This window comes from Colletotrichum costaricense, assembly GCF_030867565.1.
Source record: "Colletotrichum costaricense strain IMI 309622 chromosome Unknown Scaffold_22.1, whole genome shotgun sequence".
Taxonomy (NCBI): domain Eukaryota; kingdom Fungi; phylum Ascomycota; class Sordariomycetes; order Glomerellales; family Glomerellaceae; genus Colletotrichum; species Colletotrichum costaricense.
The window spans coordinates 254190-267010 of record NW_026848251.1 but is presented as its reverse complement, the minus strand read 5'-3'; the positions used below and the strand labels follow the sequence as shown (position 1 = coordinate 267010).

Sequence of the window (12821 nt, the reverse complement as noted above, 5' to 3'; positions counted from 1 at the left end):
GAATAATGCCCTTGACCGGGTATCAGGGTTATGTGGGTTTTTGAATTCGGTTCTTTAGGATTCAGCGATCTGGACGTCACACCGCAGTGAGGCCCGCGGGGAAATAGTAATGCGTTGTCAGCCACATCTGATTGGATATGGGCTCGTATCGAGATCATTCGGAACGAAAATGAGGTTATCTAGCTGCATGAGGTGGTGGCAGGTAACACTACACAATCATCACAGGGATCCCGACACTTAGAAATGGAAGTTCATCACAGCTCAAGAGCAAAATAGTCGGAAACATGCTTGACATATTCAGATCGGCGACATGAAATATAGGGGCGTGTCGGGCTTCAAATACGCCCAAGGGCTTCGGAACGTCCAGGCCGAATGTCGGAACCTTCCAAGTGTAATAAAGTGACGATAAACTATGCCTTGTACCGGAAACTTCGCCCGGTAAGCTTCTTGGTTCCAGCTCCCGCAGACGGATGCAATCTCTCCTCTCTATCAAGCCTCCTATTATGCATCTCGATGTAAAGCCAAGTTGTCGAAAGGATGGCAAATGCAATTACGACTAGGATCATGCTGATCGTCATGCCATTCTTGTAATACGGGCCGTCGCTTGTCTTAAATATCCAGGCTGAGATGTAGCCTGATGTGTTCCCAACTCCAACCACAAAGCCGCTCCCAATGGCTCGCTGGAAAGGCGTCTGCAAGTTTTGCATAGTCAAGATCCAGATCATGGGAAGAGTGATGAAGGTGCCGAAGGCGATAAAGTACAGCGCCATCATGGTCACATTTGTGCTTTCGTGTTCATCTTGCCTCAAGATTGCGTAGCCAACGATGGTGAAAATGAAGCCGCCAAGGCCGAAGGCCGCGCGGTGGTTGAGACGGTCAGCTGCGTAAGCAGTTGTAAGACATGCCACAGCAGCCACCACGAAGATGGGAACAATCTGCGCCTGTACATCTGCAGCGCTGAGCTCCGGGTGAAAGGACTTGACAAAGGACGGAGAAAAGATGGAAACTGAGTAAGCGGTTGTAGTCGTGAAGCAGTAGAGGGCAGCCCAGCAGTAATTGAGGGGGTTTGTGAAAAACATTTTCCACTCTGCTACAACACCGATCTCTGTGCTGCGTATTTCGACTGAATTTCTGATAAGTCGCTTTTCTTCTTCCGTCAAGAACTTGGCCTTCTCCGGAGGTCCAACATTAGCAGGAAGGCAGGCCAGAGAAGCTACCACAGTGAAGATACCCTCAATAATAAAGATCCTACGAGATGTTAGAGCCGTTTCGAAAAATAATGCGGGGATTGGAATCGTACCATCTCCACCCTTTGAAATTCTCAGTGGTTTGGATGTTGGCGATTGCGTATGCAAGAAAGTTCCCGGCAATATTTGAACAGATATTGGCGACAGTAATCAGTCCAAGTCTCCATTGAAGATGCCTTGGAGGGTAGTAAAGAGAACACAAGAAGACGCAGCCAGGGATGAGACCTGCATCGAAGACACCAACGAAGAATCGGGTGGCTATCATCTGATCGAATGTCTTGACGAATCCTTGGCCGATCGTGATTATACCTGTACTTATCATTAGCATGCACATCAACACAGCTCGTTCATGATAGCCGAAGCTTCTGCGTTCAATTTTACAATAACCCCCCGCATAACACGACTCGGTGACAAATATAGACTTACCCAGTAATATGTCGAGAGTACACATGTACCACAAGTATGGGAAGTTGTACTTGCGATTCAGAAAGCGCATAAGTAGATTACTTGGCACCTCGAATAGGATCAACGGCGCCGCTGGCATCGTGAGAACGATAAACACCTTCATCGCGTCGAGATGAAGATCTTGTGGAAGTTGCCGGATCAGTGCGGCTCCGATATTTGTGCGGCCCATTAACGACAAGAAGTTCAAAAAGAACATGGCAATCATTAGACGCATATCGAGTTTGTAGAGGAGCTTCTTGTCGAAGGTTGTGGCGCCGGCAGATGATCCATACGTATCGCTTTGGACCGACTCTCTCCTCGAGACAACCGGTTGCTGGTCTAGCACCCCCGCGACCTTGATCTCGTCATCAAACTTCTCAATCATTCTGGAATTCCTCTTCGGGCGATCGAGCTCCAGCTCAAGAGGATCTGACATTGTCGTGCCGGAGATTCTGATGTAAACTGGAGGGGGGATTTGTGTGGCATGGGTTTGTTGACGAAGCGATTCTTCGAGGGGGAAAGAAACAGCAGGATGTGCCCATATGCACTAGCGAAGGAGCTTGACCAAGCAAACACTTTGAAAGCCATCTAACATTCTTACTCGGCAAAGAAGCCCTCGTTTCGGCCGACAGACTTTGCGCATATCTTGCCATGTCCGTCCGCGAGTTCCTTATCTACGGAAGACTATCTTGCAGCGGAGGGATCATGCCGAGCACAGACTGGTGCTGGTGAGCGGGAGCCAGATGTCAGACGTCTCGGAGGATAAGTAATTGTTAGACTCTGGTAGCCGGAAGTCCCTCAAGTTCGTCCGTGCTCGAGTGTAAATGCCAAACGCGAGAACGAAACTAAGTTCCCGCATCCTTTCGGGTCGGGGAGATCGCGATATTCCCGATGGGATGAGCTAAATCTTCATCCCTCACTTGAGCGAAAGAACGATTGATTCTCCCTTGGTTTTAGAAGTTGATGAGCGCACATTATCTCTATATAGGTCACTCAGTGTCTATCGATTGAAGACCGATGCGCCTCTTCAATATGGAGGTCGGTCCGAAATCCCACACTCGCTCGATTCTCGGTCTTGGCTCTCGGCGCTCAGTCATCCTGGCGGCCTTCCAAGGCTATCTCGCGGACAAAGTGGACCCGAAGGTTCGTTGCCTTTGAAAACTTCGGATCGTTACACAAAGCATGTTCCTCACCAATAGAGAACCTTACCTTTGTTATATGTGGCTTACTCCGACGCGGGTCAGCCTTCTGGCGGGGAGACATCTTGAGGATTCCCTACATCAACGTTCATTAGACGTCTACAGTGGATGTAACTACAACTTCAACTATCAAAAAAGATAGTTTGCATTGAGCATACAACTGTCAACGTCCTTAGGTACATGCGCCTCAGTTCAACGAACCCTGACTCAACCTAGATGAATCTTACTGCTACGTAGATCTCTATATATGCTATCTCAGCACCCAGTCGAGTTGACTATCACCCAAACTCCCTGTACGATATGTACGATAATTTCAAAGCCCGCGCTCGGCAATGAGATCCCTGACGTACTTGATCAGCAATGGACCGACCTTCTGGGCTATGGTCTGGTCTCCCTGATCGTTGGGGTGTACGCCATCTCGCAACATGGAGGTTGTGAACCCGGCAGAACTCGAGCAGTCTGCAACTGTAATTGGAGAGCTGGTCGAGTTCTGTTCGATGGCCCATCCCGGGATTCGCTGGTTCAAAGTATCGATTCCACCCCCGTTAAAGGACAACGGGATCAAGCGATCAACCTGTGAGGTAAGACTCGTGTCAACAGTCGCGCAAGTTGTTAGATGTTGCAAGAGACCATACCAGAATCTTCATACGCGAGTTAGACGCCCTCATCAACCCTACCATCCTCGTGTACGAAGCGACAATGTCGTTGGTCGTGCGCCCTTGCGCTACATCGTTGGTGCCAAGCATGAACTGCACAATATCAGGCTTAGTGCTTGCCAGCCACCCCTGTAGGTACTGGTTGGCGATGTTGATGGAGAGCCAACCTGAGTGGCCCTCATGATGGAGGTCAAAAGAGCCAGACTGTGCTCGGCAATTTTGGGGGTTGTTGGTCATGGAGCCAACGAATTGCACCTTGTCGGCAAGATTCTCCTTGACAAGCTGGTCCCATACCAGGGCTCTCCAGCAAGTTATCTCGGTGATGGAGTCACCCAGAGGCACTCGAAAATTATCAGCTAGTTGCCTTCTGGCCTGTTGCTTGATGGCTTGAACTCACTGATCTTGATCTTAGACTGCGCGAAAGCAGCTGCAAATACACCGAAGGAAAGACAGACTTTGGTAAGCTGCATGTTCGTAAACTGGAAAATCACTTGTTTCTCAGGAGTTGGCTTTGGAAAGGGCAAGAAGAGAACTGCAGGTAAGGGGATCAGAGACTCTCAATGGTAAAATACGCTACCATGGACCTTTTAAGGCGCCTGTTAACGGTCCTATCATGTCCAGAAGTCTTATAGAAAGCGCTTGCAATTGGCATTTCCTCAAAAAAAAAAATACATCCTTTCATCCGAGACGAAATGAAGGCGTAATGAGATGCCAGGAGTCATGTTAATGGATGGAATGGAGAGATGAGTCCCGACCCCGAACTTCTCGGCAGCGCGCCGATGGTTAAAATCATTTTGACGTTGAGAAAGACCACATTGCTACATCACCAGGCCGTTTGTATTAGGGCAATGTGACCTTCTGAATAGCCGGAAGTTTTGGCAAAGTGCCGAGTGGATTATCCAAATGAGGTTGAATGGAGGGGTAAATCTTTGATCTTCTGAATGGACCAGCTTTACCGAAACTTGGAGGCTCCCAAAGCCTTTGAGCTTGGCGGTTTGGGTACATGAATATGCCACAGTCGTGCAGCAAGATGCATGTAGAACAAAGAATATGTGGTCACCGTGGCGCAGATTGTCCGCTGCATTTTTCTCCTGAAATTCGACAGGCAATGACAGGCTGACAGACGACGCGGCCCTGACAGCTCAAGTATGTTCCTGCTTCATGCCTCATGCTTCATGTCCGTCATGGCATGGGTTCACTATTCGTACGAATCAGTGGGTTCTGGGGCCAAAAGCTGCACCAGCCCGATGGGCATCCGCCGACAACCGGAGCTCCGCGCCAACATCGTGGTTTTTAGGAAGAGTCACTGGCTATTATCTGACACAGAGATTCCCTCGGCGAGTGATCGATTGAATAACCATTCTGATCACTCGTCTATTTATTGGACTCGAACATGTTGAAAGGTACTAGATTGACATTTGGTCAATGGAAGTTGAATCACTCCTTGGCGATTTCCAGTTCACCGCTTAATGTCTGCATATCTAGCGCGGCCTTGCGCGCCGGTCTGGGCGCGGATGAGCACAGTACGGTTACGAGACCATTGCGATGACGTTCCCGAGAAGTCGCCCGCGACCCCGCGCCTATTTGTCCTCGTCTGCGTCTAGTTCAGGTACAGTCTGCCTTTGCAAGGACCACCCAGCACGTGTGAGCATGATGATGCAAGGGAGTTTATTCGACGCCCGTCTGACCGCGAATCCATCAAAGGCGCGGGCCGCGGGCGAGGACGGGGGCTGCGGATATTGCGGGAGCTCGCACCTCGGCAGACAAGATTCAGCGCTGATTTTGTTGGAGGATGTAAACAAGCACGACCTACTTGAGCTTAGTGGGATTCGAAAAATACCGCAGCCGGGCCGGATTTGGGTGATATACCACGCTCAGATACGATGTTGGTACAAGGTGTTGGGCAAGTCAAATACGGCGGCGTCCTCACTCGTATTGATCATTGGGGATGATTGCTATTCGTTGGTTCACCGCTGTTCACCGCTCACCTTCTCTAACAGAGGTTTGCTTCAAGACCCGAGAAGCCGGGAACAAACATTTGAACAGGAACCTGGGCTGTGCTCATTAAACATGCGACTTCGCTGCATGGCACCTGGGATTAAAACAGGTCACATGGTGTCGCATGCGGCGTGGGATTCCTACTAATGCGAACTGGACAAGGATCATGGCCAGGAGCCACTCACTTCTCGTGGCTTGGAACGTCACTGGGTTTTATAACGGGCCCAGACTGCTGTGCAACCAACATGAAGGTCTTCCGGTCTGGGCCCCGCTAGGTAATAGTTCAAAGCTCCAGTGCGAGGACGCGGGGCTACAAGTCGACGATCCTCGCCATAGTCAGCCTCGCATGGTGAACAAGACCTTTCATTTTTGTACCCTGGTCTGAAACGAGGCGAAGTGACTAGCTCTTGAGCCTTTCTCCAGGTTTCCAGATGTCGTTGTTTAGAGGAAGTGTTTAGAGGAAGGTGGGCGGTCCTCTCGCGAAGGCACTTTGCCGTCTCGCCACGGGTGACCCTTGTCTGTTGGACACCTGCCGATTGACCGAGTAACCGCCTGGGAGCTCGGACACAAAGAGACTGTTCTGATCACTACTGCCGATGACATGATGAATTTGTTTGGCTGTGGAGAATGCTATCAAACTGACCTTGCCTGGTGTGGCTCGTTCTGCCCAAAGGCCCCAAACATCACTTTCACTGTTCGAACTTCAGGACGCCATGGGATCGCCGATTGACGGAGCTCCGGGCACGAGGAAGTAAGACTTGGTTTCTTTCATCCTCATCTATCTTGGTGACAGGGACTCCGCACATTGACAAAAGCCTCGAGAGACTACCCTCCACCAGCTCAGGCCCCCCAGACTCGGCCCCGAGGGGGTCCTACACCAGTGTTGGTTGCGCCGTTGACTGTGATAATTGACTACCAACAAAGACATGAACCTAGCCCCCGAGTGCCAGACTGCGAGACTCACACGATGGGCCCGGAAGAAGAAGCAATAAGCGCTTTACTTACACGATGGAAAGCGCGCTTGCCGCGCCATCCTGGTATGGCAGGTCGTCATTGACAATCACTCAACTGTTGCGACATTCCTGTCCCAAATTGATTGATCCCTGTCGAATAGTTATGGAGCCCAGTTGGAAGCTCTTTGAGAAGCCATCGCAGCTGTTCAGTGAACAGTTCCTTGACCCGACGCCATCCCACCAGCCACGGTGAGCAAGACAAAAGGGAGGGTAACCCCAGGTTATGTTCGCAGTCAATCGTCAATCATTAACCACTTGACGAACTTCTGCCCTGTTCTTTATCGTGTCATCTAATCTCCAGTCAGTATGTTCAGCGAGTACGACCAGTTCGTGTTGAGGAACACCGCCAAGATGCCTATTGCCCGCTTCACCATGCCCCGTGTTCCCAAGATGATTGAAGCCATCTGCCCTGGATGCTTCAAAGGGTTCACCAAGATAGGCAGCATGCACCGCGTGAGTCCACGAACATCATACATGTTTCCCTCTCATCTCATCATGACAAACTTCAAGAACACTGAACTGACAAAGTTGTCATTCTTCAGCACGTTTATGAAGACCGATGCCCCCACCCGATACCACAATTCGTCGCCAAAGTCAAAGCTGAGCACAGAGCGCGGGTTGCCGCCGCTGCTGCCCGGTCCAAGGCTCGCAAGGCAGCCCGTGCTTCACGGGTTGACCCGCTTCCCGCCGCCCCGACCCCGGCCGTGAGGGATCACCCTAGCCGGGCAAGGGAAGCCAGCATGGGCCGAAGCCCGGACTTTTTGCAGAATGATTGCACCTCGCACTTTGCTCAGCAGAGGGATCTGGAGATGGTATGTTTGCTGTGAAAGATCTACATCGTGGAGCCGGTTTGGGACAGGTCAAGACTGACATTGAGAAGCTGTCACAGCAACAACAGAACGACTTCTGTCCTATGATCAAGACTGAACCAGACTTTTCGGCTTTCAACTTCCCGAGTCTCATCGCCAGCTGGGATACGTACGATGTGGGCATCAACATCAAAACCGAGTCTCAGTGGTCTTGAATGCACGTGTGGAGTTATAACGGGCTGGGGTCATCGGGGAGATAGTATGTTTTGATCTTGTTTTTATTCTGTTTCTTGTATTTATTATTGTCGCTCTTGAGGGATCACGAGAGCCGGATTACCTTGTATTCACCCTCATAGGACCTCTCCTCAGATCATGAGACGGTATCTATCACACCAATCTTATTATATGTTGTACCACCAATCCACTCCCACTCGACGATCTCAACCTTGGTAGCATTGCGCTGTACGAGACCATAGACTCTCCCAGCGGAGTTGGCCGCAATCTTGAAGGGCCTGTCCTCGCCGGACATGGTGGAAACCTCTCCTACGTTGGTCCACTCTCCTTCAGCGTACGTTGTCAGCACAGGTGCTTTGTCCGCCTGTGCCCCCAGTACGTGCATGACCAGGTTGTTGTTGCTTTCGTATCCGCTCGAGAAGGCCGCGATTGTCGCGTTAGTTTCGAGCATGGTTGGTAAGGTGTTATTGGTCCAGTCATTGTCGTTGACGAGTGTGAGATGGATGAGTGAGCCTGTCTCAGAAGTATAGAACATGGCCATCCTCTTCGTGGTCGCGTTGGTATAGATGGGAATCATAGACATCCCGGTACCCTCTGCAGGCTTTCCAAAATCGGTCGATATGCCCACGGCGGCCCAATCTGTCGCTCCATCGCCTGTCCGGCGGAGAACACGGATGGTATTTCCAGCGTCTTGATATAGAACAAGGTTCGATAGGTATGAGTCGGGGGTATAGATGCCGTTAGACAGCAGATTTGACTTCGCGTTCGCAGTAAAGGTGTTTGAAACGCCGGATTTATCCCACGACGAGCCGTAAACGGGATTGGCATTGATGATGCCTGCAACCTGATTCGCTTCGTTGAGGTAGTAGATACGGACATCGCGGACCTGGAGAATAGGGTTAGCGTTGATCACACGCATTTGAGTAGCTGAAGGGATAACGGAAGCTTACCTTACTGCTATGCCAGAACAAGCTGTTGGAGATGGGAGTACCCTCCTTGATCGTGCTCTCCCTATTGGCAATTGTTGAGCTCCAAACTTTCGTTGAAGAATTGTAGGACGACATCATGAGGTTCTTAGACCGCAGCTGGTAGAACACGAGGTGGTTCACGTAGCCATAGTAGTCTGTGAAGTTGAGCGCGCCAATGCTACTGGTGGGCAGGATATCCAGCTCATTCGTTGTCGTCGTGCTATTAGAATCGCCGCTGCTATCACCACTGCTGTCGCCGCTTCCACTCCCACCGCCGCTGCCGGTTCCTGTACCGCTGCTGCCGCTTCCGCCGCCGCTTGATCCTCCCGAGCTGCTGCTTGATTGTTGCGAGCTGTTGCTTGCCGACAATGCGCCACCGACGCCTCCTCCTACTGCAGCGCCAATGACAATAATGAGCGCCACGGCTAGAACGATCCAGAAGGTCTTGCGTCGCATGCCGCATATTGTGCCCACCCTCTTCTTCTGCTGCTTCTCGTCGATCTCTGCTGTCACGACCTCTGGCGGGTTGTCTTCTTTCGGAGCGTAGTACCCGCTTGAATCATATGAACCACTTTGATATTCGGCTGGTGAGACGCCGCCCTCCGCCGGGTGAACGGCCTGGAGCATAGAGTAATCATGGCCGTACGGGTGCACGGCTTGTGGAAGGTCGCCGTCATGGTTGTCAACTTCGGGCAAGTTATTCTGGTCCGCGACACGGAACTTGCTCAAGTCCTGATCGCCATACCCTCCCGGCGATCGGCCCGGTCGGCTGTCTACCTCAAGGCCGCTGTAGTACTCCGGCGGAGACGCATTGTTGTTGGGAGTCGTCATGATGCCGCGCTCATTGCTCAATCGCGGAGCAAAACGGGACCAAGAACATCCTCAGCATGCAAAGGGAGGAACAGATGCAAGATTTAAAGAATGGGAATCCAAACCCAAGAACCCGGAGGGGAAGACCACATCGTTATGGTTCTATGGAGCCCCATATCGACAGGCCGCAACGTTGAGCGCCAGAGATTGTGGATTATCGTCGGGACTTTGGCTCTTCTCGAGGAATTCATGGCAGTTGACTGGCGCCAAGCGGCGGTAAGGGGTCTGAAGGATTGGAATCCCTGCTTATGATGGAGCCCTCCAAGGCAGGTCCTTTCTGAATGAGGATAAGCGCTGACGGGGGCTCCATTTGTGGTGGAGCGGGATCCCGCGAATGGCTTCCGCTTAGGTGCCCGCTAGCTTCGGTTGTGGGATTAGCATAATCAAAAAAGAGGGCCATTAGATGGCCTTCGTGGGGTTGCAAGTTCTCAACAGCGGGCCAAAGGGGCTGGACTCTGGTGATGATTCCTTCTCTCCGGAAACAGATCCATGCCATCGCGTGGTTCTGGTCCTTCGAAGATCCTTCAAGGCTTCATTGGGCTCGAATTGGCGAAAGCTGAAGTTGGGACGGCCGCTGTCAGTCGCGGGTGTGGCAAGGCGCGAAATTCTGGAGGATCAAACCCATACACAACCTGACAACACAGCCAAGATCGATATTGTTGAGTTGAAACTCGGGTGCCTGGAAAGCCAAGATGCGCGAGGTGACAGACGTTAAACTGGTGAATCTCAGCCTCAAAGGAGCGTCTGCCTTGGATGGAAAATGTACATTCGTAAGTAAAGTCTTTTGTGTCCATACGCGAGATGGATAAACACGACCGAAAAAATTGAATCCTGCATCATAACTCCTCTGAAGGCCTGTAGGAATAATGCTGCCTTGGATCACACGTCGCTGTGGGGTTGTCCAGCTCGCAACATACAAACAAAGACGTTATTTCCGAACGAACTCCGTCATTCCCGCAACAGATCCAGTGCCAAGTCGCGTTGATTTCATAGATGACAATCTCGTTATTTGTTACGCCGTACATCCAGAGCATTGACCTCGTTCCGTTCGCATCGTGCTTGATGCGCAGCGGCAATCCATGGTCTAACGATTAAGTTATCGGTCTCAAGTTTGCGTGCAAATACCGATCATCTGCTTCCGCGACTACCGACCTTTTCTTGGGTATGACGCTCTCGGTAGTGAATTGATACACAAGGCGTCAAGGACAACTCTGATTGGTGCTTGAAGAACCTTCCGGCAACAGACAATACTTGTTCAACCTACTTTCTTAACGAGAACTGCTCATTTTGCAGTTGTTCAACCTGGGCTCAAGTTTGTAGTGCATATGACAGTCTACGACCTTCGGTCCTATACCTTTGATCATGATATCTTTCTATTCAACTTTCTGAATGCAAAGCGAGTAATCCCGACTGTCTATGGGTCACCGGAAAAGCCACCGCGGGCTCATCTCGTCTTCATGTCTATGGCCTCTACTTGCCGCCTTGATACACGCGACCACATCTCCAAAGTGAAAATTCTTACCCACAATCCCCGGACCGTAGTGAGCATATTTGGCAGAGTTTGTCATAGCGTTTCTTGCTTTCAGAGGAACGACCGGCTCCTCTATCATGCACCAACACGTATCCGTTATCAGCCGGGCACCGAAGTTCTCGATAACGTCTAGATAGCCGAGGTTCAGGGCCTCTGTGTATGTTTCACGGCCAGTGGTGATCATGACTTCGACATTAGGTGACTTGTGTCTGCCGCGGCACACTTCGGCAAGTTGTGAGAATTCTTCTAGGGAAAAGTGCGGATTTCCTAGGGAGACGATATCGACAGAAGGGTCCGTAGCCGTATTGAGCTGTCTCCAAGCCCACTGAAGTTCAGGAATTGTCACCTCGATGGTTTCTAGAGTGGTGAGTGCATCTCCGAAACTTGCAGCCTCCGGCTTGATGCCATTGATGTGAAACATAGGAGCAGATGAACTTGTTGCGAACCCCGCCCCGAATGCCTTCAGATCCGATATGGTCGGTCGTGTCGTCTCCATTCCAATGACAACAGGGATCTTGGCGGCGACCACATGTCCAATGCTGTAGCCAATAAGAGCGAAAAACGATGGATCAAATGCGCTAATTTGGGTGACCTTGACTATGACTTCCGGCTTCCTGCCCTCTGGCACATGACACCCGGCATAAGGAGCCCTTCCGGTCAATGCGATGAAAACGTCCATATAATCAGGATACTTCTGTGTGTGTGCTCCCAGCACACTGTTCGCGAATACTACGGCATTGGACTCAGACCATCCAACTTGCTCTCCGGCTCTAGGCTTACTCTCGAGCAAGTACGGAGCGCAGGTGAAGCTCATCTTGGCGCCCAGCTTGAGATACGTGTCTCCAATCTTGTCAGATATCTGAGAGATCTCGGGGTTGGCTCCCAATTCCTTCCACCTCTGCCGGTCGACATTCAGGGAGTTGCAGGTCGATGGTACGACAAATTTTCCTCCGAGGGAGAGCAGGCGCTCAGGGACGAGGAGACTGCTTTCGCCAACGTAGGCACAAGCGTCCACATGGACTTGAGAAACATCAATCAGGCGTTGTGCCCCCTGTATCGTGGCGTACTTAACGATGATTTCCATTGCGATACGAGAAGCTTCGCCGCCCTCGCCAGACAAGATGGCTTTGTCTGTTGGATTCAACTCTAACGCCTTTACGCTTTGTGGCACCAAGTCAATCTTGTGGCCGCCTGGTGAAACCAACAAGCTCGTTTCGTTTATTTGCACTGTCGAAGTTTGACGGAAGACTTCAAAGTGCGATGCGTCTGAAAGGAAGACAATCGGAATGCGCTTGTCGAACATCTTCTCGGCAACTAAAACTCCCAAGGTGAGAATCATCTCCACGTCCCTGAAGATAAGGGCTGCGGGTGCATTGCCGCAAAGTATCAGCTCTGCGATTGCGCTGCTGCCGGAACAGGATCCGCGACCAGCAGGGATGACGAGGACAGAGTCTTTGAGAGATGTGCCGCGGAGGGGATGGTGTGCATCTGCGACGATGCCGGTCTTTGAGTCGACACCCATCATGAAGCTGAGCGGGACATCTGAGAAGATGACCTGGCCCCTGGCATCGCCCGGAATGACGGCAAGTGCCTGGCTTGGGTTTGGCACCATTGATTCTGCAAAGTAATAAGGAACGTCGAGTTGTTGGCCAACGAAGAGGAAGTGTGAATCTATGGGGGACACACATGAAGATTTGTAGTTCTAAAGATCCCTATGATGTAGCTTCATTGAGAACGCGTTAGGTAAGCCCGGAAACCCGTGCCATTTCGGCTTCCCATGTTGCTACTCCCTTGCCGATAAGCGGCTCGGGAAGGTTTCCGCGGCCAGCATTCCGCGGCGACCCCTCACCGG

At 51.3% G+C, this 12821-nt stretch overlaps 5 protein-coding genes across 5 annotated transcripts; 1 reads left to right on the top strand and 4 right to left on the bottom strand.

The window, feature by feature from the left end:
- Positions 1–410: 410 nt before the first annotated feature.
- On the bottom strand, positions 411–2127 carry CCOS01_14926 (major facilitator superfamily transporter; the record flags this gene model as incomplete). Its single annotated transcript, XM_060463068.1, has 3 exons — positions 411–1248; positions 1301–1556; positions 1674–2127. 3 exons carry the CDS (start codon positions 2125–2127, stop codon positions 411–413), a joined length of 1548 nt encoding a protein of 515 aa, XP_060306253.1.
- Positions 2128–3203: 1076 nt separating this feature from the next.
- Positions 3204–4016, bottom strand: CCOS01_14925 (cellulose-binding protein; the record flags this gene model as incomplete). The annotated part of the gene is made up of 3 exons (XM_060463067.1): positions 3204–3464; positions 3526–3887; positions 3944–4016. The coding sequence occupies 3 exons, from the start codon at positions 4014–4016 to the stop codon at positions 3204–3206; spliced, it is 696 nt and encodes a 231-aa protein (XP_060306252.1).
- A 2847-nt stretch (positions 4017–6863) lies between these two features.
- CCOS01_14924 (uncharacterized protein) lies at positions 6864–7581 on the top strand (the record flags this gene model as incomplete). The annotated part of the gene is made up of 3 exons (XM_060463066.1): positions 6864–7010; positions 7100–7369; positions 7417–7581. The coding sequence occupies 3 exons, from the start codon at positions 6864–6866 to the stop codon at positions 7579–7581; spliced, it is 582 nt and encodes a 193-aa protein (XP_060306251.1).
- Positions 7582–7736: 155 nt separating this feature from the next.
- CCOS01_14923 (uncharacterized protein) lies at positions 7737–9399 on the bottom strand (the record flags this gene model as incomplete). The annotated part of the gene is made up of 2 exons (XM_060463065.1): positions 7737–8486; positions 8551–9399. The coding sequence occupies 2 exons, from the start codon at positions 9397–9399 to the stop codon at positions 7737–7739; spliced, it is 1599 nt and encodes a 532-aa protein (XP_060306250.1).
- A 1460-nt stretch (positions 9400–10859) lies between these two features.
- On the bottom strand, positions 10860–12581 carry CCOS01_14922 (uncharacterized protein; the record flags this gene model as incomplete). The annotated part of the gene is made up of 1 exon (XM_060463064.1): positions 10860–12581. The coding sequence occupies one exon, from the start codon at positions 12579–12581 to the stop codon at positions 10860–10862; it is 1722 nt and encodes a 573-aa protein (XP_060306249.1).
- Positions 12582–12821: the final 240 nt, after the last annotated feature.